Source organism: Castor canadensis, chromosome 5, assembly GCF_047511655.1.
Source record: "Castor canadensis chromosome 5, mCasCan1.hap1v2, whole genome shotgun sequence".
NCBI classification, from domain to species: Eukaryota; Metazoa; Chordata; class Mammalia; order Rodentia; family Castoridae; genus Castor; species Castor canadensis.
In genome coordinates this window covers 178,262,066-178,286,606 of record NC_133390.1, presented here as the reverse complement: position 1 = coordinate 178,286,606, position 24,541 = coordinate 178,262,066, and the positions used below count along the sequence as shown (strand labels likewise).

General features: G+C 43.2%; 1 protein-coding gene across 3 annotated transcripts in view; it reads right to left on the bottom strand.

Annotated features, from left to right (window-relative positions):
- Window positions 1–24,541, bottom strand: part of Znf831 (zinc finger protein 831) — a 108,993-nt gene that overhangs the window by 5,986 nt on the left and 78,466 nt on the right. For all 3 annotated transcript variants that reach the window (XM_074075038.1, XM_074075040.1, XM_074075039.1), the window contains one exon: window positions 87–247. In XM_074075038.1, coding sequence (XP_073931139.1) covers window positions 87–247 — 161 coding nt within the window. The remainder of the gene's footprint in view (window positions 1–86; window positions 248–24,541) is intronic.

The window sequence follows — 24,541 nt, the reverse complement described above, 5'->3', positions numbered from 1 at the left end:
TGCCCCCATGGACAATGCAACAAGAAAAGGGGAGCATAAATCTAGACAACAGACAGGTAAAGAATGCTGAAAATCATAATTCCCACCTTCACAGTTGATTTGTTCATTTCTCTGACAGTCTTTGAACTTGCACTAGGAGAGATGGCTTCTGAGAATGATCTGCCATTATCTTCCTTCCTCTCTTCATTCCCGTGACCAAGGGACAATTCTGCACTGGCACAGGATGGCTCTCCTCGCAGACTTAAACCTGAAAGAAGGGGACACAGTCATATACAGTTGGGATTGTAAAATGAGCAAAGAATAATTTCCAGGAGGTTATCCATGTCTTCATGACTATCCTGAACTCCTCGGCCCTCATTTCACACGGTGTGAACTCTGTTTACATCCAACCAATTCACACTTAGTCAAATACATTGGCTTCACTTCTGCTAAGGAAAGAATGGCAAAACCAATTCCTAAAGTAGAACAATCCCTAAATTCCATGTATTGTAAACGATGCTCCAGGTGGCATGTTTTTCATCAGTCATCTTCCTGGTTGTATTTACACTAATTTTAGCTTAGCTCAAATCCTCTGGCCGTAAAGCCAGGTGGCCAGAGTAGAGGCCACTCCTCTAGATCATGGACAATGGCCCCCTAGAGGTGACATGTCTCAGTCTCCATTTGGAGTGCCGGGGCACAGCAGCTCAGGCTAGCATTTGGGATACTGTTGCTTTGCCTCACCAAGTCCACAAAACAGCCTCTCGCACACCCACTTTCTTCTTGTCCCTCCCTTACTCTCTCTCTCTGTTTCCCCACAGCGACCCAGGGAACAGGTCAAAAGGACCACAGCATTTCAGAGTAGGTAGATTCTATCACAAGATGAAAAATATTTTATGAAAACATTCTAGGCAGGCTGCATCCCTGAAAGAAGCACTGGGCATAGAGTTTGGGAAAGTCAACCCTTTCTGTTCATAAAGAATCCAGCAACCCCTGCCCACCCGGCCATCTTTTCCCACTTTGGATTCTTCCCTTATTTATCTCCTTCACTCCTACTAGTATGCTTCTAATACTGAATGTCCATTTGGTTTCAGTCCTGAGTATGGCCTCTGATTTCTCACAGGGGCTCCCCTCCTCCCCGCTCCTCCCCTCCATGACCTTCCCTCTCTCAGGTATCACACTTCTTACTCCTCTGCCCTCTCAACGGTTACGTCTCCCTGATGCCTTCCCTTCTTTAGGTGAATATTCAAACTTTATGCTCAGGAAAACGCCTTTATCATTGAGCCATGTAGTATACTATGATTACATTGCCTTTCTTGACAAAATTGTTTTCTTTGGAGTTTAGAAGTATTTATTTTTGCTTACAGATTTATTACTAAAATCATTCCCAACCTCGTTCCCAATTATCTAAGATTTCATTTCCTTAGAAATAGCTCTCTCGAGAGTCTAAAACTCTCATATCTTAAGCATGTAATGAACTTTGGGTGTTCAATTTCCTGTTTTGGGAAGGGAAGGAAAGGGGAGAGGAGGGGAGGGGAAGGGATGGGAGGGGAGGGGAGGGAAGGGAGGGAAGGGAAGGGAAGGGAAGGGAAGGGAAGGGAAGAGGGAAGGGAAGGGAAGGGAAACTATTGCTTTTGAAGCTTTCTAGCTTGCTCCAAGTCAGACCTCTAGTTGCACCTCTGCTGTGTCTTGGTCCATGTACCTGGGATCTCCCTTCTCAGAACAGGGGCCCTCTCATCTCTTTCTTGATTCCTGGACCCCTCAACCTCTTTTTTCTTGGTTTGCTCTCTTGCTTTCCTAACACAAAACTTCTGGTAGTTTCATGAGAAAAGAGCATGGGATACAGTTACTTGGATTGTAACTGCCAGCTTTTCTGGGCATAACTTAACTTTAAATTGGAAATCCTTTTCCTCTATAAATGAAGATGCTGCCATATTGAGTTCCAGTGGTTGAGAAGCCTGGAACCAACATGACTTAAGATTGTAGAAAACCTTTATCTATCCTCTATCATCTATCTATCATCTGTCTATCTATCATCTATCTATCCATCATCTATCTATCCTCTATCTATTTTGGTGGCACAGGGTGTGAACTCAGGGCTGAGCTTGCTATGCAGGCTCTCTACCACTTGAGTCACCTCCAGCTTTCTTGCTCTGATTGTTTTTGGAGACAGGGTCTCTCTTTTTGCCCAGGCCTGCGTGGACCTTGATGCCCCTATTTTACTCTTCCTGCCAACACTGGGATGAAGGCAGAACCACCAAGTCCAGCTTTTTCCCATTGAGATGGGGTCTCATGAAATGTTTCTTCAGGATGACCTGGAAAAAAGATTCTCCTGATCTCAGCCTCCCAAGTACCTAGGTTGACAAGCATGAGTCACTGGCACCCAGCCAGGAAACCTTTTTTGTTTCCCTTCTCTGGAAGCAGTGAGGCTCTTCCTTATTGCCCGTGGCACCATGGCCTAGCTGGGCCCTCAGTGCACCTTATCTATCTGAGTATGCCCTTTGGTTTTAGAAAAATAAGATCCTTTCTTTTTATTAATCATGTACAGTGTGTTGTTTTGAAATATGTATACATTGTAGAAAAGCTAAATAAAGTCAGTTAACATATGCATGACTCCACACTTTTGTTGAAATCTGCTCTTGGCAGTTTTGAAAAACATGATACATTGTCATCACAGCAGCCATCACAGCTGTTCAACAGGTCTCTTGAACTGATGCATCATTTCTTTGAGGGTCTTTTTCCCTTCTTTTTTGTCTTTTCTGTCTTTTTAGAAATGTCTTATTAGGTTACTGAACCTCATGATATATAGTCTTGTATTTCTCTTTTTAATTTCCTGTTTTGTTACTTTGTCTTCTTGTTTTACTTTTGGGAGATATCTCACACCTTTTTCTTCCAAGGCATGCATTTCTATTTCTGCTATTGTGTTCTTCATTTCATGGTTGTTTTTGATTGCATCCTGTTTGTCACTATCTTGGCTCTCAGCCAATGGAGAGAAGGCTTACCACTGTCATTGTTGAAGTTAGCCATTCTCTTCATGGTCTAAGTTCCTTTCTTTCAGTTGTTTGTTTTTTTCTCTCTTCATGTTAAAGACTTTCTTAAGAGATAGAGCCATCTTAAATATCAGCCCATATTTAAGAAATGGGTGTAAGAGCTGGGTGTGGTGGTACACACCTGTAACTCCCACACTTGGGAGGCTGAGGCAGGAGGATCTGAAGTTCGAGGTCAGCCTGGACTACACAGTGAGACCCAGTTTCAAAAATTTTAAAAAGAAGGAAGGAAGGAAGGAAGGAAGAGAAAGGGTATAAAAAGCTGATTTGCTCTTCACAGGTGCATGGGCCTTACAGTAGGGTCATGTGTTGGTCTTGTCCAAGTGGGAAATCCTGAAGTAACGACCTTTGAATCCTCCATGTGCACTGGTCAGCTTCCACAAGGGTCTTTCAATCTGCTGCCTGGGGAATGTAAGGAGGCTGCCAGCACTCTGGAGTTGAAATTGGGGAAGAGATTTGGGGGCTCCACATGCAGTTTTTTTTCTTTCTTCCTTTCTTTTTCCTTCCTTCCTCTTTCTTTTTTGCAGTACTGAGGTTTGAACTCAGACCTCACTTTTGCTAGGCAGGTGCTCTACCATTTGAGCCATTCTGCCAACCCTCCACATACAGTTTTAACCATTTGGTTAAACCTCCTGTATTCAATGTAGCTCCCTCAGCCCCCCACCCCCAGTGAAATGGTGACTCAGTATTTTGTATGTTCCCCAGAGACTATGCTTTTGCAGAGGGGAGAAGAGGGAAGTTCAAAGCACTAAGTGGAGTGATAGGTTTGAGGGGTCAGACTGTTTCTTAGACTTTCAAACAATCTTCATGTTTTCAGCCCCACCTGGTTGGTATCATGAACTTCTGAGTGATGGGGATCGGGGGTCCCCACTGTTAAATCAGGATTAGTGCTGGCAGTTACCACCCAGCTCTGCATTCCAACTTCCACAAGTATGGCGTCATTTCTTCTCCAAGTCATCTCCTTATGGAATGCGCACTGCAAAAACACTCACTTCCTAACTTCTGCTGGGTTTCTGTAGGAAAGCAGAGGTGTATTAATGGGCTCCATCCTTTATCTTGAGCCTTTCAAAAACACAGACCTGCTTCTTCTATGTCCATGGGTCAGCTATGCAATTAATCCTAGGCCGATCAACATTGAAGATCTATAGAAAGTGAAATGGTTTGGAAGGGAAGCAGTGATGTTCCCTTCAAAGAATCTTGAGTGAGCCATGGGCCCCAAAGTTGTCTAATGACAATGATCCATGGTTTATTATTCCACTCATTGGTTCAAAAATGTGACCCAAGTCCCTTCAGTTAACCAGAAACTGTGCTTCATAGGAGATTGGAGAACAGAGCAAAGGTGACCCTAGCTTTAATGGGGACAGAAAAATCAAGACAAGGGCACAGACACAGAGAGCATTTCATATTGGGCTGAGGTCATGAAGGAAGTAAACAGAGGGAGGGGACATTACAGGGAGTAAAGATCAGAGAATGTGACAGACAGAACACGGGAGACAGCTACAGAGCCTTGCAGTAAATGTGGGGTGGGTGTTAGACTGTACCGATAAATGAGGGATCATATTTCAGAGTGACAGGGTGACTGCATGAGATAGTTGAGGAGGACCTCTCAGAAATGTCAGTGATGTCAGAAAAGAGGCTGTTGGGATGAAGAAGAATCAGCACAATAAAGAATGTTCCAGATAAAGGAAAAACAGATGCAGAGACCCCATGATAGGAAGGAATTTGGAGTCCAGAGCTAAGGACTGAAGGAAAGCCAGCATGGAAGACAGGTCATGAGCAAAAGACAAGGGCAAAATGGAGGTGCAGAAGACAAGAAGGACTCAGGTCTTGGAAGGTATAGGTGGCATTGGTGAGGAGTCTCAATTCTGTCCTGCACTCCTTGGAAGAAGCCAATGTTTTCAGCAGGACTCTATAGTTTTTAAAGATGCCCATTGCTACTACCTGGACTGACTTGGAAAGAGAGGTAGCAGAGGTGGGGAAATCAGTTATGGGTTACTGGGGTGGTCTAAGGACCAGACATGACTTGACCAGGGTGGTGGAAGTAGAGATAGAGACTGTGGATGGATTCAACATAGACTTTCATTTTCACCCATGAAAAATCACCAGGAAATAGCAATGATAAGCATTTCTGTGGCCTGATAGTTTACCAAGAACAAGTGCTCACCCTAAGTGGATTAAACTCTGTCCCCACAGTGACAAAACAACCAGGCAATTCATTCAATTCAATGAAGTAAAACCAATTAGTATAGAGAAAATAATCCGCTGGCCAAATGTCTTTCCAACAGGTTGTTTGGGTTTTTAAGCTTAAGCAGAAAGGTCATGTGCGCATTTGACCGCTAACTTCTGGCTCATCAGAGAGAGGGAAGAGAGAAAATCCATGGATTTAATTTGCTTTTGACCCTACAGTCTACAGAGAAAAGTGAGTTATCTCTAATAATTGTGAAAAATGCCCAAATAATGTCACTGAAGTGTGTTAAACTAATTTGGATTATTGAGGCAGGACACTAACTTGCTTTTAAATGAATGACTCTTTTCAGAAAGTAAGGCTTGCCCTGGTCAAATTTTAAAGCACAGAATGTGACCCTGTCTTGTCTTCAGTATCACACCATATGAATCACTGCCCATGGTTTTAGAAATTACAGATTCTGCCATCTTCATGCAATCTTTGGAAATTCGACTGCTCTTACACAATTACAGGAATCTTATTAGAGACGCCATCTCTCATCATGGCTCTCTGCTGTGCTGTTCTTCCCCTGATTAAAGACTGCATTTTTAATAATTCCTCTCAGAAATAATTGCCACACCATGTCGGGAGGAAGAGACTGCTTAAACTGTTAGGGCAATTGTAAATTTAGCCCTCTTGAAAAGGCTATAGGAAACTGTAAAATGATTAAAACAAAAATGATATGAAGAAACCACACGATGAAACTTACAGCCACAGACATCTTTAATGCCAAGCCTGCTTCCGGCTGTCTAATTTCTAGGCCTTATTAAAATGCTAATAAATGTATTACTCAAATATCATTATCTGAAAATGTAAGAAATTTGAAACATTTCTTCCCTTTTTAATTCCAATACACCAAAAACTCAGTTAATATGGAGCCCACAGACTGAATTTTCAGGGTGAAAAGATCACTTTTCAAGAGTAAACAAGACAGTAGGAGTAATCTCTCGGGCTATTAATTGATATGAGATTAAATTGTTCAGAAGCATCCCTGCCATTAAAGAATACACAAGGTCCTAACAATTGAAACTCACAATCACTTAAAGAAAGCAGGGCAGATCTTTAAAAGTAATCACTGTGTAGAGAGTTATTTGTTCCTTTAATTCAAATATTTATTGAGTCCATGTTGCTGAACCTGAATTGGCTGATGGTGAACACTAGAATGGAGCCAAATGCAAGGGATCTTGTGCAGAAGAGGCAGAAACGCCTCAAAATAAAAAAAAAAAAAGACAAAGAAAATTGCCACGCAAATGTCATAAACACCATCAAGAAGATACTCTGAGACAGAGATGGGGTCCTGACCCAACCTCTCTCCATAGAAAAGAGCTAAACCCATCATCACTGTGCCTGTTCTAGAGGGTTCCATCACTAGTGAGTTTGAATCATTGACTGGTATAATTTTTCAGCTAATTTTCTTTATGTCCCTCTTGAATACCTGATGTTAGCAGCTGCCTGACAGCAAGTTCACTGGCTAAGGTAGTCCTATTACAGTTTTTGTTTATAATCTCCTAAGGAAAAACAGCACGGCTGAGAATGGTGGCAGAGAGAGGCTTTCTTTATTCCTCTCAGGCAAAGAGGATGGGAGCTGTCGGTGGTCACTGCCAATCAAGAAATAATCAGGAGTGGGAGGTTGGTGAGTGGGCAGAAGCAGCCCCAAACACTGGCTGCACAGGCAGGGGGTGGGGGACCTGAGAGAGACCTAGAAAAAAGCATTTATCAAGTGGAGCCTCGGGTATTTCTGAGCTATCCTAATGCAATCTTTTGAAAGTTTGCCTCTAAGTAATCATAAACGAATTTTTTATTTCAGCAAGCACTGTTCTTAGTGATTCTCATCTCTGTTCTATCTCTTTGATGAGAGCCAATCAAGACACTCTGCCCTTTACCTAAACCATGTTTAAGGCAAAATGATGCTTAAAATCTGGCTTTAAGTTAATGATTTTATCCTATCCAGATGGCAAGAGTGTCCCCTTAAAATATAATCAAAATAGGATTTTGAAATCGCAGAAGGAAAAGAGATGATAAAAGAAAGGCCATTTGCAACACTAAGTGGTAAGGCTGAGCCTAGACAATCTACTTATGTATGTATCATTATTTTAAAAGTTTCTAGTTGCTAAATGAAAACTGTCTATGTGGATCTCTTCCCCGGGATGTAATCGATACACCTGGCACAGCGTCTCATCGTTCCTGAAGATTTATACCCAGGGAATGAAGGAGAAATTACTCTGTTTCAGCAATTTCAAAGCACTGTAACTTAACTAATAGCTTTAGGGAAAGAATTAATACTTTTCCATTAATTATAATGAGAAAAGATGCAGGGGGGTTGTTAGGAGAGATGCAGGAAGTTCTGTCACAGCCTCCTGTTAGCTCCACACCTCAGACACTCCTTTTGGGGTGACTTCTGTAGAGTGGGGAGAGGGGAGAGCAGGCTAGCTGCCCCAGTCCTGCAACGGTGAATAAAAGAACCCACTGAAGAAAACCACAGCGGACAAAGATGATGTCTACCTCTGAGCCAGGGACTTACTCAGGCCTTTTCATGCAGCATTTAGAAAATTGTGTCTTTTATGAGTGTGTAATTAGGTGACATTTTACCTCAGAACCACCTGTAATCACACTTTGCCCACATCTCGGTTCCCCAGAGGAAAAAGGCGTGTTTTGATCACTTCATCTTCTCAGATATTGCAACTGTGTGAATGTGGCTGGTTTGAAAGGTTTCACTGACAGGTACAGAATTCAACATTGTTCCTTCATCAAGTGAAAAAATTAAAACTGCCCAGGAACCATCATTGGGAAGTTTATCTCAGAATTTACTGGGAAAAATGTATTTGGTGGGTTTGCTTAAGCCAGTGGTGCTCAACCAGAAGTGAGGTCTGGGTCCATTTCTGGCTGTCCTCACTGAAAGTGTGTGATGCTGGCAGCAGAGGCTGTTCTTGGCTTCTTGTGGCTGAAAACCTGAAATACTGCTAAGCATCCTACAATGCAAAAAAGAATTATCCATCCCCAGATATCAGCAGTACTAAGGCTGAGAATCCTGACCAAAACCAAAGGTCACTAAGTCAGGTGCTCAGGAGCCTGAGGGAGGCTGCAGGGCCCCTGGTGGAGGGGCTGTCTTGCCCAGACTCAAGGGGACGCTCAGCAACAGGAGAGAAACAGCAAACGAGGCTCTCCAGCAGTAACTTCATCCATTTCTCATGAGACACTAACTAGAAATTGGTACTTTACGTGTTTTAAAATATAACTAATTTCTAGAACATCTCCAAGGCCTGAATTTGGTCCATGACAGACCAGCATGTGATCACTGATATTTTAGGAAACTCAAGTATGCCAACTCTGATAGCCATTTCCCCCTGGTTTTGTTATTTTGCTGAAGCAAAGTTTATTAAAAATGTTGTTGAAAATATTTATGAGAAAAAAGAAAATGTCATCCTCTTGAAGATAATTTTGAGAAATTTATACAAACATTTTTCCAGTTGAGGGCATTTTATCTCTTTCACCATAAAGCTTTTGGGCATGTTAGTAATAATCCTACCCGTTTTCAATCTCCGCTGTCCTCATCTTGCATAGAAATGAAAGATATTACTTCTAATAAACTAGCACAAAAGAAGAAAAAAAGATTTATGGGAGAGTGCGTTTGATTTTGAAAAGTCATTTGGTAGTGCCTTGTAAAAATGAAATAAATAATTATCACTGATAATTCTATCATGAAATAATTGATAGAGCATTTGCTCCTTGGGAAACTGCAGGAATAGTGACTACCACAGCAGGCAGGAAAACAACAGGAGTCAGCATGAACAACCGTCAACAGAAAGACTGGATGTATAAATGACGGCACCTGTTCGTTGTGGGATTTTATGCCACTAATAAAACAATCTGTCAGTCTATCAATCAACCAATCTATGTATCTATATACATATTGGTTTAGAGTTGTGTAAGATACATTAAGGAGAAAATAAATGCTGATTACTACTTAAGGCATGATCCTTTTTTGTTAAAGAAAGAGAGAAAGCAAAAGAAATGCATGCATGCATCCATGTCTGTGGGGACATGGAGAAAGATGTAGAAGGGTGCACACCAACCTAACTCTGGTAGCCCCAGGGGGCAACGAGGTTGGAAATCACCAGGTTTTCCTTGACAGATGGATGTTGCTGTCTTTGTTACAACAAGCATCGTATTGCTTTTTATTAGTTGCAAGGAAAAAAATACAGGACAATTTTGATATTGGCTGTAAAATTTAGACTCAAACTGATGAGGAAAAACCTCAGAATGAGCCCAACTGTGTTTAGACAGTGCTTTAAGTCAAGTCAATCCTCTGAGCAGAAGGTCAGAACAAATTACTGATAGAAGGGGAGAAATCTTCACAGGCTAGTCACGGAGTTTGGTTTCTCCAGCACAAAAAAAAAAAAAAAAACTGAGAGACTCATGAAAAGAAGAGAAAAAAATATGTCTTCCTATGTCTAACCAAATCCAGAGTATTTTTGTACTATCATTTTTTTTAAAACTTTGCCTCTTCTAAGCAATCATTTGAAATATCTTTTTTTTTCTCAGAAACCACTTTTCTGGATGGTTCTCATTTCTGTTCTTTCTTTGATGAAAGGCAATCAGTTTGAGAACACTTCACTTACCATTTTCTCCAAAGAAAAATTTTTTTTAGTTTTTTGGTAAGTCAAAACTTTAATCATGCCCAGACAATAAGAGAATGTTCTACAAAAAAGAGAGGACAAATTGTAGAGAAGAAAGGAAACCAAATGAAGAGGAAAGTGAATTCTTTAGTGCCAAAATTAAATCAAGAGAATCTACTTTATGGGTCATTAATTTCAAACTTTCTTAACTCTAAATGAAAATTGTGGAGAGAAAGTTCAGGCTTTGGAACATAATTGATGTGTTTTAGCAATTGCTTCATCATTTCTTAAGATTTACACCCTGCAGAAGGAGGTGTTACCCTGTTTCAGCAATTCTGTAAGCAATATTACTTAACTAATGGCTTTAGGAAAAGGAATATCTCCCTATTAATTCTGACAGGAATAATAATAGTAGAGAGCCATTAGCTCTAGTCAGAGAAATGGAGAGGGAGCCAGTGGAGTTCAGGCTGCCATTTTGTTTCTCCTTGGTGATTTGTGACAGGAGCAGGGCACAAGAAACACCACGGGGACCCTCCACCACCACATCCTGTCTCCTTGTGGTGGACTAACACAAGTGCAAAAGCTAAATTAAAGAAGTCATTCTCCTCTAGGTGACCTCAAAGAAGAGCTAATTCTTAGCTCTTGTACCTCTTACGCACGATTAGGTAAAACTTTTTCCCCCAGAGCTACCTGTAAGAGCAGTTGGCTTTGCTTTATTATTTTTTTTTTTTTTAATGAAAGACAGCTGCTTTGATAACTTGAGCCTCAGAGAAATTTCCCCTAAACCATGATAGTGGGACTGGAGGGATCGAGTTAAAAATTTTCAGCCATTTAAAAGCTAGTTATGTGCAGAATCCAAGAGACTCTGCTGAGCAGGAAAGAAGAATCTCTGCCACCCCCGCCCCCGCCTGCCTGGCCCTGGAATTAATTATTGCTAATAATTTAAGGAGCTCAGTTCTACAGAGTTGATGTAGTGTACACTTAGCTGAAGAGAAGAAAATTAGGACTTAGTTATACAATGATTGGTATAGTGGTAAATGCCACAAAGAGAAGGCTATGAATCAGTCTGCAAGGACACCTAATCTGGTTCGAGTGTCAGAAGTGGACAGCCTGAGGAATCACCGAAATGTCACCTCACAGAACCATTCAGTGACGACTACATGGCTATGAAGCCTTGGCCCCAGTTGCTCAGAGAGCTCTGTTTGAGGAACTAAAGACACATTTATCCAAATGGCTACCTGGCTGGCCATTTCTTTCTCCTAATGTGGCTTTCTGGAAGTGTGTCCCCTCGAAGTATCGTACACTGTACTTCAGAAATTTTTCTTAGTGCTGCTCAGACCTTTTCTATTTCTTTGATGAAAGGCAATCAATTTAAGATCTCTGTTTCAGGGATATTTTTTTTTTCTTTTCCTGAAAGATGTGTAGTATAAAAGCATGTTCAGAATCAATCCTTAAGTTAAAGTCTTTGCACAGACTGCAGCCTGTACCTAAAATCTTGGGGAGCAAGAGGAGGGAGGTGAGGAGATTTAAAAAATGACAAGTATTGAAAATACACTGAAATCTACAAAGCCAAGACGGATATCAAGAGTACCTGCTCTTTGAATTATTATTTTCAATATTTCTCATTACTAAATGAGTCCATAAGCAACAGTCCTTTTTTTGCAATATATTTGAGGTGTTTGGGGAGAGCTCATTTTTCCTCAAGATTTGCATCCTTAAAAAGAAGAAATTGATCCATTTCAATGATAATAGCTATGGAGAAATATCTTTCTTTTGCTATGTCATTAATCCTGAGAGGGGGGGGAAAACGGGCTCATGTCACACCAGAAACTGAGACAAGAAAGAGAAGAGCAGAGCTGGTCTCATCAATTGTGATTTTTCTAATCAGCTTAGAAAAAACAAGAGCATTTTAGTTCAGCCTCTGTGAAAACAGAAATGTTAAGGAAGATCTGAGTCTTTGATCAAATCAAAATTTCAGATGATAAAATTAATTTGACAAGAACACTGGTGAAGAGAAGGGGTGCTGCTCTGTTTTCTGATATTCCATAGTTTAGAATATTCCATAGATTTGTTCTCCCTTCAGAGCCCCAGCCTGGCCATGCTCTTTATTTTTCAAGTCATGGGGGAAAGACCAGTGTTCAGAAAGCTGGAAACTTCTGTCCACTTAGCTATTCCTTCCAACAATATTAGTGGAAGAGTCAGTCTGAAATATTTCTGTTGTATGCAGCCGTTCCGGGAATGGAATTCAATAGCTTTTTAAAACACTATTCAAAGGTAAGGCGACCAAGATAAAGAGAAAGATTCCAGTTGCCCAAAATGCTCCTTGAAAACGTCCATTCCAAAATTTACTCAAGAATGAATGCCGTGTAGTTTATAAGCGTGGTTTTCTGAATAATGGAAAAAACCCGATTGAGTGGCCAATGGGGTGAGTGAAACGTTTTCGACTTGGCTTCATCTTTTCTCAGGATTTTCACCTGAAAAGAAAGGGCTCTGGGGTACCCGAGAAGTTGCTGCCAGGCAGCTCGAGCGTGCGTTTTCTTAGCAAAAGCATCAATGTGGTTTCTACAGATTCTGCTAAAAAATAAAGCAGGATAGTCATGAGCTCTTGCAGATCAAGACAGAGAGAGAAAATCAAGAGTTAGCTCAGCCCTGTGATGAAGCCCAAGGTCGCCCATGGCTTGGGAGCTGAGAGGAGTAACAAAAGGGACAGGAGATCACAGGAGGAGGGGGTCAGAAGTCTTATACAATTCTGTGAAGTCACTCTTGTCCTCACATCAGCTTTAGAAATTCTGTCGTTTATTATATGAAACTGGAATTAGAGGTCTTCCTTCAGAAATTCTCTGCTAGACTCAGAATAGCACCCTAAATGTAATCACTGGAAATTTAAAAGCTTGGTTATCAAAACCCAAAAGCCCATCTGAAAATGCAAGTAGACTGCATCACAGTGTGAGGGAAACAGGAAGGATCAAAAGGAAAGAACAGAGCCTTTAAAATAATCTTTAACCCTACCAAATAAATAGGAACTGATTTCTAGATTCCTCTCTCTCTCTCTCTCTCTCTCTCTCTCTCTCTCTCTGTGTGTGTGTGTGTGTGTGTGTGTGTGTGTGTGTGTGTGGTACTGGGGCTTGAACTCAGGGCCTACACCTTGAGCCACTCCACCAGCCCAATTGTTTGTGATAGGGTTTTTGAGATAGGGTCTCGAGAACTATTTACCCAGGCTGGCTTCAAACTGCTATTCTCCAGATCTCTGCCTCCTGAATTGCTGGCATTATAGGTGTGAGCCACCAGCACCCGGTTAGATTTTTCTTTTCTGCTTGTATTTTTTAAGAACAGCAACTGACACATGAGAATCACCTAGAAAGTCCACCCCCTGAGGTACATAAAAACCCTCACACCCTTCCTGAGATTTCTACTCCTTACCCACAAAAGGAGCCGTTTTTGCAATGTAGAAAAGGAAACCCCTGATCTGACAGAAAATGGGAGGTAGCCTTTTACTCTTGTGTGCAGAAGAATGTAAACAATGTCATTCACCCAGAAAATTCCGCCTGGGGAGGGAGTGAGGGAGACCACTCTTGTGGCAGATGCACTGTTCCCCAGAGATGATATACAGAAGCAAAGACCAGAATAACAAAAATGCAAACATTTCTACAGGTGAAGGAAGACAAGCTTTAGAAACTCTCCCATCTCTAGGCAACTTCCAGATCCCTCGCCTGGGGATGGTGGTCTTAGGGCAGAGGAGGGCATGGGGCCGTGGGTATTTTCTTGGAGACAGCTGGATAAATTCCCAAAAATCTCTCAATAGAAGTCATAGGGTCTGCTCAAAATGCTGACAGAAAGAGACAAGGAGTAAATCAAGTCTGTCCAACTAAGGTCTGATAAAAAGAGATGAAAGCAAAAGAAGACCCCACATGAAGCCACTGCCATTGAAATCGTATTCCACAAATCTTCCTAACTTCTTTTCAACTATGCTATTACCAAATTCAACTCGGAGAAAGAATCGGCAGCTTAAATGATGGCAGACTAAACCCACACGATGACTTTGAGATAGAGGTTTACACTGCTTCCATGAGCTCTGTCAGGAAAATGACGAGGAAGTCGTGTGAGTCTCCATCAAAGAACGAGGGCTGCTTCTGTTTTGGAGATGTTGGGAGCATCCAGGAGGATGGGGTCCAGACAGCAAGATAATAAGAATGACAAGGCCCATGGGCTTGCCCTCCTTTCAAGGAGTTTCAACCTCTCTGTGCAAAAGCAAGCTTCAGAACTTGTATCTTGAAAAAATATTTACCTCCAATACTTCCCTCCTACAGAGGAAAACAAGGCTATGCTTTTTCCTTCCAGAACATCCTATGATCCTGCATTCCCTGTGAGCACTGTCAAGCTTGCTTCATTATTGTGAAAGTTCTCTCAGGGAAAGAGATCCATACCTCGGCTCTCATAAATACGAGGGGGAGAGGACACAAGGACATGAAATACCGTGAGGTAGACAATAAAATTTAGAATAGGCTTTCATGTAGAAATGCACCGTCTATAAGCTCATGCTGGCTGATTGCAGTTCCTGAGTGTGTTTTCTGAGCCAGAGGTGAGGCTTTGATGCTTCCTCCTCGCCAATTTCAAAGAGAGAAGAAATTTAACCCTTTTCCTTCCACACACTAGCTCTGAAAAGAAAGTGAACGTGGCCTTTCACTGTCGACAGAGTAATGGGGCCAACCCCTGATGTCCCTCCCTTGACCAGCCAGGGTGTCCAGCCAGCGATGCCCCAGTCCTGAGCAGCCCAGCAGCCTGGATGGAGGGGAGAGAGGGAAATCAAAGTGCACTGGTGCCAGGGGGCCAGGGGCTTAGGATGCTCGCATGTGGGAACCAGGTTCCCGTATCATCAGAGGTAATTAACTAAGTACTGGCACAATAAACAGCCCAGAAATCAACCCACCCAGAAGTGCCCAGGCAGACCGGGCAGGTGTGAGCAAGAAGCCCTCAACTGAGTAGGATGAAGAAATAAAATCAGACTTGAAATTTTCAAGCATACAGAGTCTATACAGGGAGGACTGTATAGAAAGGGTGATAGCTATTGCCTTAGGGAAGGGCTGCCAGACAAAATGTGGGTGCCTAGTTCTTTTGAATTCCAGGCTCAGGGACTAGGGGTGTGGGTCAAGTGACAAAGCACCTGTCCAGCAAATGTGAAGCCCTGAGTTCAAACCCAAGTACCACCACCAAAAAAGAAAAAAAAAAGTGAATTTCAGGCTGGCAATGAATCCTTTTTGACAAAAGTATATCTTTTGAAATATGTTTGAGACAAGCTAAAACATTAATGTGTTTGTTGTCTATCTGCAATGTGGATTTCACTGAGTGTCCTGTGTTTTCATCTGCTAAGTCCAGCCTCCTGACCTCAGGGTGGAGGGCAGAGAAGCTGGAGGGTGTAAAGATGCCACCTCCCCCTGCCCCTCGCTCTAGGCTGTAACAAAGCCGCTCATCAGCAGCTGGCTATGGGTACTGCATTGATTCAGGATAAACAGCTATCATCAGTAAACATATCTTTACGTGGCGGGGGGGGTGTCTCTGCAAATGCCTTAAGTGTGGAGACAGCCTTGGCAGCCTTCAAAGGGGAATAAATTATGGGGGCCTGAGAAATTTGGGGTACAAAGTTTGCAAGGCAAGGCAAGATGGGAAGGTACAGAGAGAACAGCATCCTGCAGTCCTTCTGTTCTTTTTCAGGTCTTTTTTAAAAAATCACCATGAAAAACAACCTTCAAAAAAGTCTATTATGAAAAATGATTGGTCCATCTGATCTCAAAAATACTTCCTCTATTCTATCCATTATCGAGAACACAAGGCCGTCCATTTGCTTTGCCGAATGGTCCCCTAACCACCAGGAGTGACTATTAAGTACAGTTCATTATTTTGAAGGTTCTTTCTGGGTGAGAAACTTGAGCCACCCTCTAATAAACGCGAGGGAAAGGATGAGAGGAGCCGGAATGATACAATGCAGATAATAACCTTTAAAAGGGGTATTATGTGGAAATGCGTCCTCGGGTTCTGAACAGGGCAGCCACACTCCAGTAATTGCAGGTTCGGGGACATTTTCTAGATGAGAGTTTTGTTATGCTTCTAACCTCTCCCTCAAGATCTCCAAAATGGAGGGACACAAAAAGAAAGGAAAATAAAACCCTTTTCTTTTCTCCTTAAGCGAGGGAGGGAACAAAAGAACACAAACTTTGGTTTTCATTGTTCAACTCGTCAATAGCATGTACTTCAGAAAAGGACAAGAGTGGACTTTTTTTCCACCAGAAACATCTGTGCCCATCCCTTGTGGGCAAAGGGCTCAGAAGAAAGGAGCCCCCTACGCAGAAGGGAGGGACCGGCTCTCAAGAGGAGAGAACTCCTTGAAGGGGCAAATCAAGCCCCTCTCCACTCATTTCTCCTTCTGCACCTGCCAGTTGAGTGAGAAGAAACACAGGACAAAATGCAATATTTGTTCCAATGGTGAATTGACTGGGGACAGGGGCAGACAGACTCGATGGTGTGTTTATCACATGACTGTGCACAGGGTACATCCAAATCACAAAAGCTTCTTTGGGGGCCTGGCCATGGGACAGATCCAGAAGAAGAGTGAATTTACAAGGATGGCAAACAGACATAGAAGGTCAAATATGCAGGTGGAAGGGCAGAGATTGACAGATGGCCAGTGTGAAAAATCAGGACCTTATAGCCTTCCTGTCATTTTGAGACATTTTTAACCTTACTATGCAAAAACAACATTCAAAAGTCCTGTCTTAAAAAATGATTAGTCTATTTTCCTCAGAAGTATTTCTTCTCCCCCACATATGAGGACCCAAGGCTACCCATCTTTCTGCGTTGAACCTTGTGCTTGCCAGGAGGGAAGCTGACACATGTGTCACTATTCCAATGGTTCTCTGAGGGGGACAAGACCAGACGGCCTACTAATAAATCCCGGGAGAGAGATGGGAGTCCATGCAAAGGACAGGTAAATAAAAATATTTAAAATAGGCGTCTGTGCAGAAATGCACCCTATGTGCTTTTTTAAAATAGATAACATCTCTCCTCTCATTATTTTTTCTCAATGAGGGTTCTAATGAAGTTCTCACCACACTTCAGTGTGGTGAAAAGGCCTGTGCTTACTTCAGTCCAGAAATGCATCATGGGAAACACGAATGGGGTGACAGGAAGACACCCCCTCACTCTTTCCCCATAGTTATGGAAACTGTAGAAGAGGGAAACACAGAGAAACAGGATTTGGATGCTTCCAGAAGAGAAAAAGAAAAGAAACCAGTTTCTGTGGGTGCAAAGTCATGCTGTCAACATGACTTGTCACTGTGGGTGTTGACCATGATCAACTGGTCAACGCCATGCCTGTCAGGTTTCTCTATGGTCATGACAGTCTCTCCACAAGTCCCATCTAACCGTGAGGATGTCCTATGAGAAAGAAGGATGTCCTGAGAAACAGTTAAACCTGAAGACATGTGACAACTACATGTCACATGGGATTCTACACAGGACAAGGAAAGGACACTAGGGAAAAATTAGGGGAATCTGAATAAACCAAAGCTCCTCTAATAATAATGGACCAATACATCATGAACTGTACCAAAACTTCCATACTAACAAGACCAAGGTGTTCTCTGAAGGACTGTGAAACTCCCTTCTCCTTGGGGAGAAACTGGGGTGGGGGTGTCTTTTGGTTCTGTTACTTTGAGTGTCCTAAAACCTAGACTGAATTTTAGAACCTTCTGGAAGCCTACACTTTCTCCATGTTCACTTGGACAGCACAGATCTTCTAAGATGTGATCATGAGGCCTCGTTCCTTCACAGCTGCTCCTTGAAATAACACTCATTCCTTTTGCATTTTCTGATTTTCAACCACCATCTTCACAGTGCTTGGGAAATTGTGCCATTGACCACATGAGCTTGCTGGGCCCTGAGAAAGCAAAGGTGTGGGGCCTTTACTCAAAGTTCCTAAGGATTTCAAGTCAGCGACAGCACACCATACCCAGTGAGGGACTGGATCTCACGCCTATGAGGGCAGCCCTGGGGACTCTTCAGGATGTCAGGTAGAAGATATCCCTTTCTTGTTATGGGACAGTTCTAATGCCAGCTTCCACAACCAGCAATACAACTGGGAAAAAGATGGAGAGAGCAGGAGAAGGGGGCACCAGTGAAGCACTTGGGTCCCTTAGGTGACCTAGTAAGACCCCTGGGCTGATATCTTTTCTTTGAAAGCAACCTGAAAGTCAGTGATAGAAAAAGGTGCTGTGACCAGAGGGTACAGTCAGAATGGGGGCTGTTTCCCTTTTATTCTTTTTCAGAAGGTGGGGGTGAGGGGGTGTGGACACACCCACATACACACCCCAGATTAACTCATCATCAGTGGCCACTCAATGAGCACAGTTGTCCCTTCTGAGCCTCAGGAACACTTCAGAGGCCTTGAGAGGACCCTTTAAGCTCTGTCCATGATCTGTGTCAGGTGTTTGCCATAGAGCACAGGAAAGAATTCACTCTGATAAATAAAACTTTCATGTGACCACAGTCTCCATGGAGGGACAGTGCACTTCAGTATGTGTTGGATTCAAGGTTGCTGGGACAGAAAGACCCATGACAGCTGCCACTGAGGGGCCAGTTATGAAGCTCTGGCTTTGGTGGGATGGAACTCCCTGGCTATTTCCTCATTAGAGGGGTTTCATATGTGTTTGGTGTTAGTTTTGTATTTGGCACTCCTCTTGTCCAGTAGGGAAACAGAACCAGCTGAGTTCCTTGGCCACTGATGTCCTTGTAATTGCATCAGGAGGGGCTCAGAAGGAAGGCTGGGAGAACCTTGGCCAACATGACAACTTTGTGAGGGCAAAGGCTGTCACTTGTGAGTCACTGAGCCAGCGCTGCCCTGTCCCCAGCCTGCAATGGGAAGGAAGAGGGAGAAAGTCCTAGACTCACTCAAGAGGATGGCAAGTCCCATCTCCATGCAGAGGCTGAGTCACAGGGACTAAGAACTTAGACTTTGGATCCAGGCTGCCAGACAGAAGACCTGCCTCTGCCACCTTGGAGCAATGTGACCTGGGACAGGTCACGCCCTCTCTATGGCTGAGAGTCCCCATCTATAAAATGGGACCAAGTTGAAAGGATTAAATGAGATTCTACCACACGGTGCTCCCTGCGTTCCGTCACTCCCCTGGGCCCTCCTTCTTCACCCTTGCTACGTGCCATGTCTGTGCTCACCCCCCTGGTAGTGTCCCTTCATCTGATCAGAAGCTCCCTGAGTGGGCCTCCTTCACCACAACTTTCCAACACCCACAAAACTGTGTGGCATGTGATAGGTGCTCATTAAAACCCCACTCTATGAACTGAAAGAATGAAAACTAATCTGACTCGAAACTCACTCTCTAGGCTGTTTCCACCTCATTCTGCAAACTCTCACAGAGGCACCCACCCCGCCCCCAGCATGTCTGTAGATCCTCGGGCAAGGGGGGAGTTTTGTCACCGGGTCGATGAACCTGCACAGCGTTGCAGGGGTCCCAGGGCTGAGGTGGACCCTGGGGAGAATTCACAGTCAGAACAGCATTACAGAAAGATCTCTGTTTCTGATTAATTCACAGCAGTTCCTCTCCCGCCTCCACGAGTGAGATCAATAATGACAGGACTGCGACATGATCCTCACTGATTATAATCATATTTAAAAACCCTGATCATTTTTTAAACTCCATTTAATGTCAATTTGCATTCATCAAGCATCTCCCCCCACCCCCTTCTTTAAAGGGGTAGCTCTCTTTAAAGACTAAACATGAGTTCTGAAGGTGTACTGAGGAGGAGCCCTGCTGTGACGGGAAGTGAGCGCCCACCCGGGTCCATGGCTGCCTGGTGCCCACACCTCTCTGTGCTCCATCACCACAGTGAGTTGTCTCTAAGGGCATGTAGCCATCTCCATGTGCCTTCCCTGAGTGATTGGCACGCTGAGCCCGGAAGTAAATATGTATGAATAATGGGGCGCTTTCAGAGTCTCAGCCTCTTTCTGTGCAGATAATAGCAAGGTGTTTTACTACCGTTATTACCGTAGCTCATTGTATCATTTGAGACTTCTTCAGTGGGTGACAGTGGGAGTCACAGGGAATGACAAGGAAGAGAGCCAACCACTGTGGCTGCAGCCCTGGGGCTTGGGGACCAGGGAGAGACCTTGCTCCTTGTCTACGATGGAGTGGGGGTAGGGGGCAGGCCCAGAGAGGTGGGAACAGAGGCAGGTGGCAGTGGAAGTTCTGGCTGAGGAGGAAATGACATCTCTGAGCTGTGAACATGAACAGAGATGTTGGTAAAAGAATCTTGACGTGCTATTCCTGGCTTTCCTCAGACAAACAAAGACATGTTTTTCCCTAACTGGGATTTCAAAGTTCTGGTTTTCATTGGTTTTTCCCCCTTATTTGACATTTTACTGTGTGAGAGGTGCCGGGTCCACACATACACAGAAGCTTTAGCTTGTGAACAGTACCTGGGAAATAGCATTACTGCCACGAATACTAACTGAAATTGTGCTTTCTAAGGAAAAAGAATTGTAGACTTTTTGTTGGTACTGCTTATATCTTAACTCAGGTGGCACAGCATGTGAGTTGTCTCCTTCCTATCTTGTTCTAGTACCCACTCCTTCTTTTCTCCTTTCTACTAGCTGGAGTATAGATACAATGGCAGGAGCTGGAGCAGCCATTTTGACTATAGAAAGGGAAAACCTGTGGTCAAGAAAGCAGAGTACTGAGGCAGGTGGAACTTGGGTCTCCAGCACACCCTAAGCCACCATTGAAGATTTAGGCTATTTATACCCAGTGGTTGGTCATTTGTGAGAGGAACTTTATGCAGTTTTTTAACTCATTGCTATTGTCAGTCTTAATGAGAAAAGCCCAAACTTTGTCTTATTTAATACCATGGTGATGCAAAACATTCATGAGGATCTAAACTTTAGCCTGCTTCCTAAATGTTGGTTAACTTCAATGACCTAAGTGAACTTGCTGTCTTCTGACCCCCAACTACTTAGCCTTTTATGTATCTCTAAATTATTTGTATCAGTAATCAGCAAACAACAGCCTGGGCCAAATCTCACTTCCACTTGTTTTTTGTTAATAAAGTCTTATTGGCACACAGCTACACCCACTCATCTACATATCGTATGCTTCTCCCTGCAGTGAGAAAGCGGGGTTGAGTGGTTGCAACAGGGACCACATGCATGGTTAGCAAAGTCAAAATGGTTGCTTCCTGGCCTTTTACAAGAAAAGCAAAAGACCCTTGATCCAGATTACTCATTACATAAAGTGCTGAATTAATTCCCTTTATTCTTTTCTTAAATAAACTACATTGTTTTCTCAGATGGCAAAGTTGCTGGGGCAGACACTGAGTTGCCCTCCACTCTCATCCCCACACCTTTCCTTACCAATGGAACCCCAAGTGGTCTTCTACAGACTCCATGCAATGGGGGTGGCCTTGTGACCAGGTCTAGACAGCAACAAAAGTAGGGACTGGTGGAAGCCATCCAGAAGCTTTCTAGAGCAAAGCCCATCCTTGCAGCCTGGGGCTCCTCTCCCTGCCCTGCCTTGCATAAGACGAGTCTTCACAGAACCAGTGCAATTGAGTAGACATGGGGGCAGGAAAACAGAGTATCCTGTTCACTATTGAGACTCCCAGCCAGTGCTGGCCCACACTGCCCAGCCCAGACCACTCCTTACTGTGAAAAGTGAACCACTTGTTTATTAAGGGCTGCTAGCAAATGTTTCTAAATTGCTACACATGTCCCAGATAGAAGGTTCAATGAATGGTGGGTTGAAAAAAAAACACTGCAATATGATTTTCAGGGTCTCCCATCAGAAGGTGGGATGGATTTCCCCACACCTCCAGTTGAATCTGTGCTGGTCTTAGAATTTTCCTCAGCCAGCAGAACGCAACAGAAGATGCCATGCAGTTCCCAACTTGGTCTTGAGAAGCTCTGTTCTCTCTCTCTCTCTCTCTTTCCCTCCCCATGTTAGAAGACATCTGCTTTATTCATCCCTCACACACCTGCTGACACCCACCCACCATCCCTGCTGTGAGGCAATCCTAGGCCAAGCAGTCCCCCACCAATCTGCCCATAGGTCCATAGCTGACTCAAGAGTACACGAGCAAGCCCAGCCAGATCAGCCTAGCCTGGCTCAAATCTGCAGAATAATCAGCTCACTCAAAGATCCTTGGGCAATAACAAACCATTGTCATGAACCACTGAGTTTGGGGACGTTTTGCTACACAGCAGTACCTGCTTCATATCACAGGTGAACCTATGCGATACTCAGCCCCTGCTCAGTAACAAATGTACTTTTACATTTGTAAATTTGTAAATTTGACATAAGATAAATGTGCACATATGTTTATGATAATTGATATGTACATGTTAATTGGAATTCTTGGGCTATTTATTTACAAACCACAGTCGTACTGTATCAGGTACAGCATTTGCCGAGGTCTGGAGCAGGATGTCTACATTCACAGGTCTTCCTTAGTGTGTAGCCTTAGTAACTCATTTATCCTCCTGAAACCTGTTCTCTCCTTTTTAAAAGAACTATCATTATAGCACTTGTGGTTTTGTTTAAAAGTTTAAAGGAAATGACAAGAGGGCTCTTTATAGTGACCAGTATATAATAAATACCGTTGGTGTTAGCTACCCTATTCCTATTATTATTATTATTATTAATCCTAAGACCATAGGAGCCAATGGCTGAGCAAGTAACAAAACTGAAATCTGAGAATAAAGATGTTCAGAATAAAGCAAGCTAAAATGAATGACTAAAATAATACATGGGAAAATAATCCCTTGTTGGTTGGATTATCATTTAGATGTTGAGTTTTTTCTACCTCTGTTTATATTTTAAAAAGAGAGTGTTCCTTCTCCATGTCCAGCTAAATTTCACTTTACTTTCAAAAAGGAGCTTCTCAGTTCAGCAAGAGCCATTGGGACCCATTTCGGTCCCCTGTTGACAGCTCAGAGCATACATGACATGAAGGAGTCTCAGTGTAAGAGAACTGTTTGCCCCAAAAACTATCCCTCAGAAAAGAGAGAGTTGCCCTATAATCCAATCTATAAAAAGTCTCTCATTTTATAGGAATTCTTCCAATTTATGACGGTTGGCTTAACGACTGTTAAGCTTTACAATGGTGTGAAGGCAATCAGCATTCAGGAGCAACTGTGCTTCCTCTGTAGAATATGGAACATGTCCGGGCTGTCTCTACACAGTCCCATACTCTCTCTGGATGCTGGGCCGTGAACGCAGCTCCTAGTCAGCCCTGTGGTTCTCGGGGGGGGAGTGACTGATCCTTCACAGCGGGCCCTGTTGCTAAGCAAGGATGCTTGGTAGGCTAGGTATATTAAATGCATTCTGAACATTTCATATCTTCAACTGACAGTAGGTTTATGCGAACAAAACCCCATCCTGAAGTGTGAGGAGACTCATACTTTGTTCTGAATTACAGAACATTATTTAGAAGACACATTAACTTGCTTTGACGCTAATCAGTGCTGGCTTTGGTCTCTTGTAAACATCATCTGATGAAATTAATTTCAAAAAAAGGTGATAGAAAGGGAGACCTTTAACACAAGTGCAGTCATTATTTCCTGAGCATCGGGGGATACAATTATAAGCACTGGCTGTTGCTATAAACCAATCTCTTGCAGGCTGCTTTAAAAAGCAAAATAGAACATGTTTATTTTGTGGAAATTGTGAATAGGTACCGACCGGAGAAATGAAAATGACGGTGTTAAGGCTGTGTGGAAATGGGTACTTAGGGCTGTGGATAAACCCTATGATGGTATTGTACTCAGATTCTAAAAGTGCTAAATCTCAAAGAGCTGGCATAAAAGGGAAATGCTGTGTGCTGAAAGCCCTATTAGATGACTCAAGCCAGTGGCTCTAGTGATGACAAAGACGTTATCAAAAACGCACGATCCAAGTTCAGCCAGAGCTGCTTCGTGAAATGGGAGCAGAACGCATCATGTCACCAAACTAATATTTTATATAACGGGTGATTTAAAGGGACAGACACACTGGATTAATAAATTAACTATCATAAACAGAAGTCTGTCTGTTTCATCTACATCTTTCTGTGCTGTGTTTCAGGTCAGCTTCATGCTCCTTTCAGTCTTCGCATTGAGAAAATGGGGGATAAAGAGCCTTACATAGGGCATGGTGGTAAATAGCCCCATTTTGTGAGTCACAGATAGTTTTGAAAGTGACTTTCTGAAGGTATGCTCCTGGGAGAAACTTGCAGGGAGAATGAGGAGCAGGAAGGTAGATAAAGATGTGCTTTCTGGAGAAGTAGCCTCAGCTTAAGCCTTCAGGGAGCTCTGGAGTGTGAACTGTACCCCAAAATTTGTCCCCACCCCAAGGCAGAGGGGTAAGATGGCCTTATCCCCATCAACCAAAGGTTGTGGGCCACTTCCAGAATGTGTGTGCATTGAAGAGCAATGTGGTTCCCATCAGTCAATGGGCAATCCTTTGGAGTATGCAGGTAAAGAGTTGCAAGCAGCTAGCAGAGGACAAGGATGGAGAGATGCCTGGTCCAGGAGCAGAGCTGGACAGGGCACCATCAGCATGTACTGCCACCATTATCTTGCAGTCCATGGGCTCAGAACGTACCTTACTGGTTGTGCAAGACTTTGATCTCCTCTACCTTTC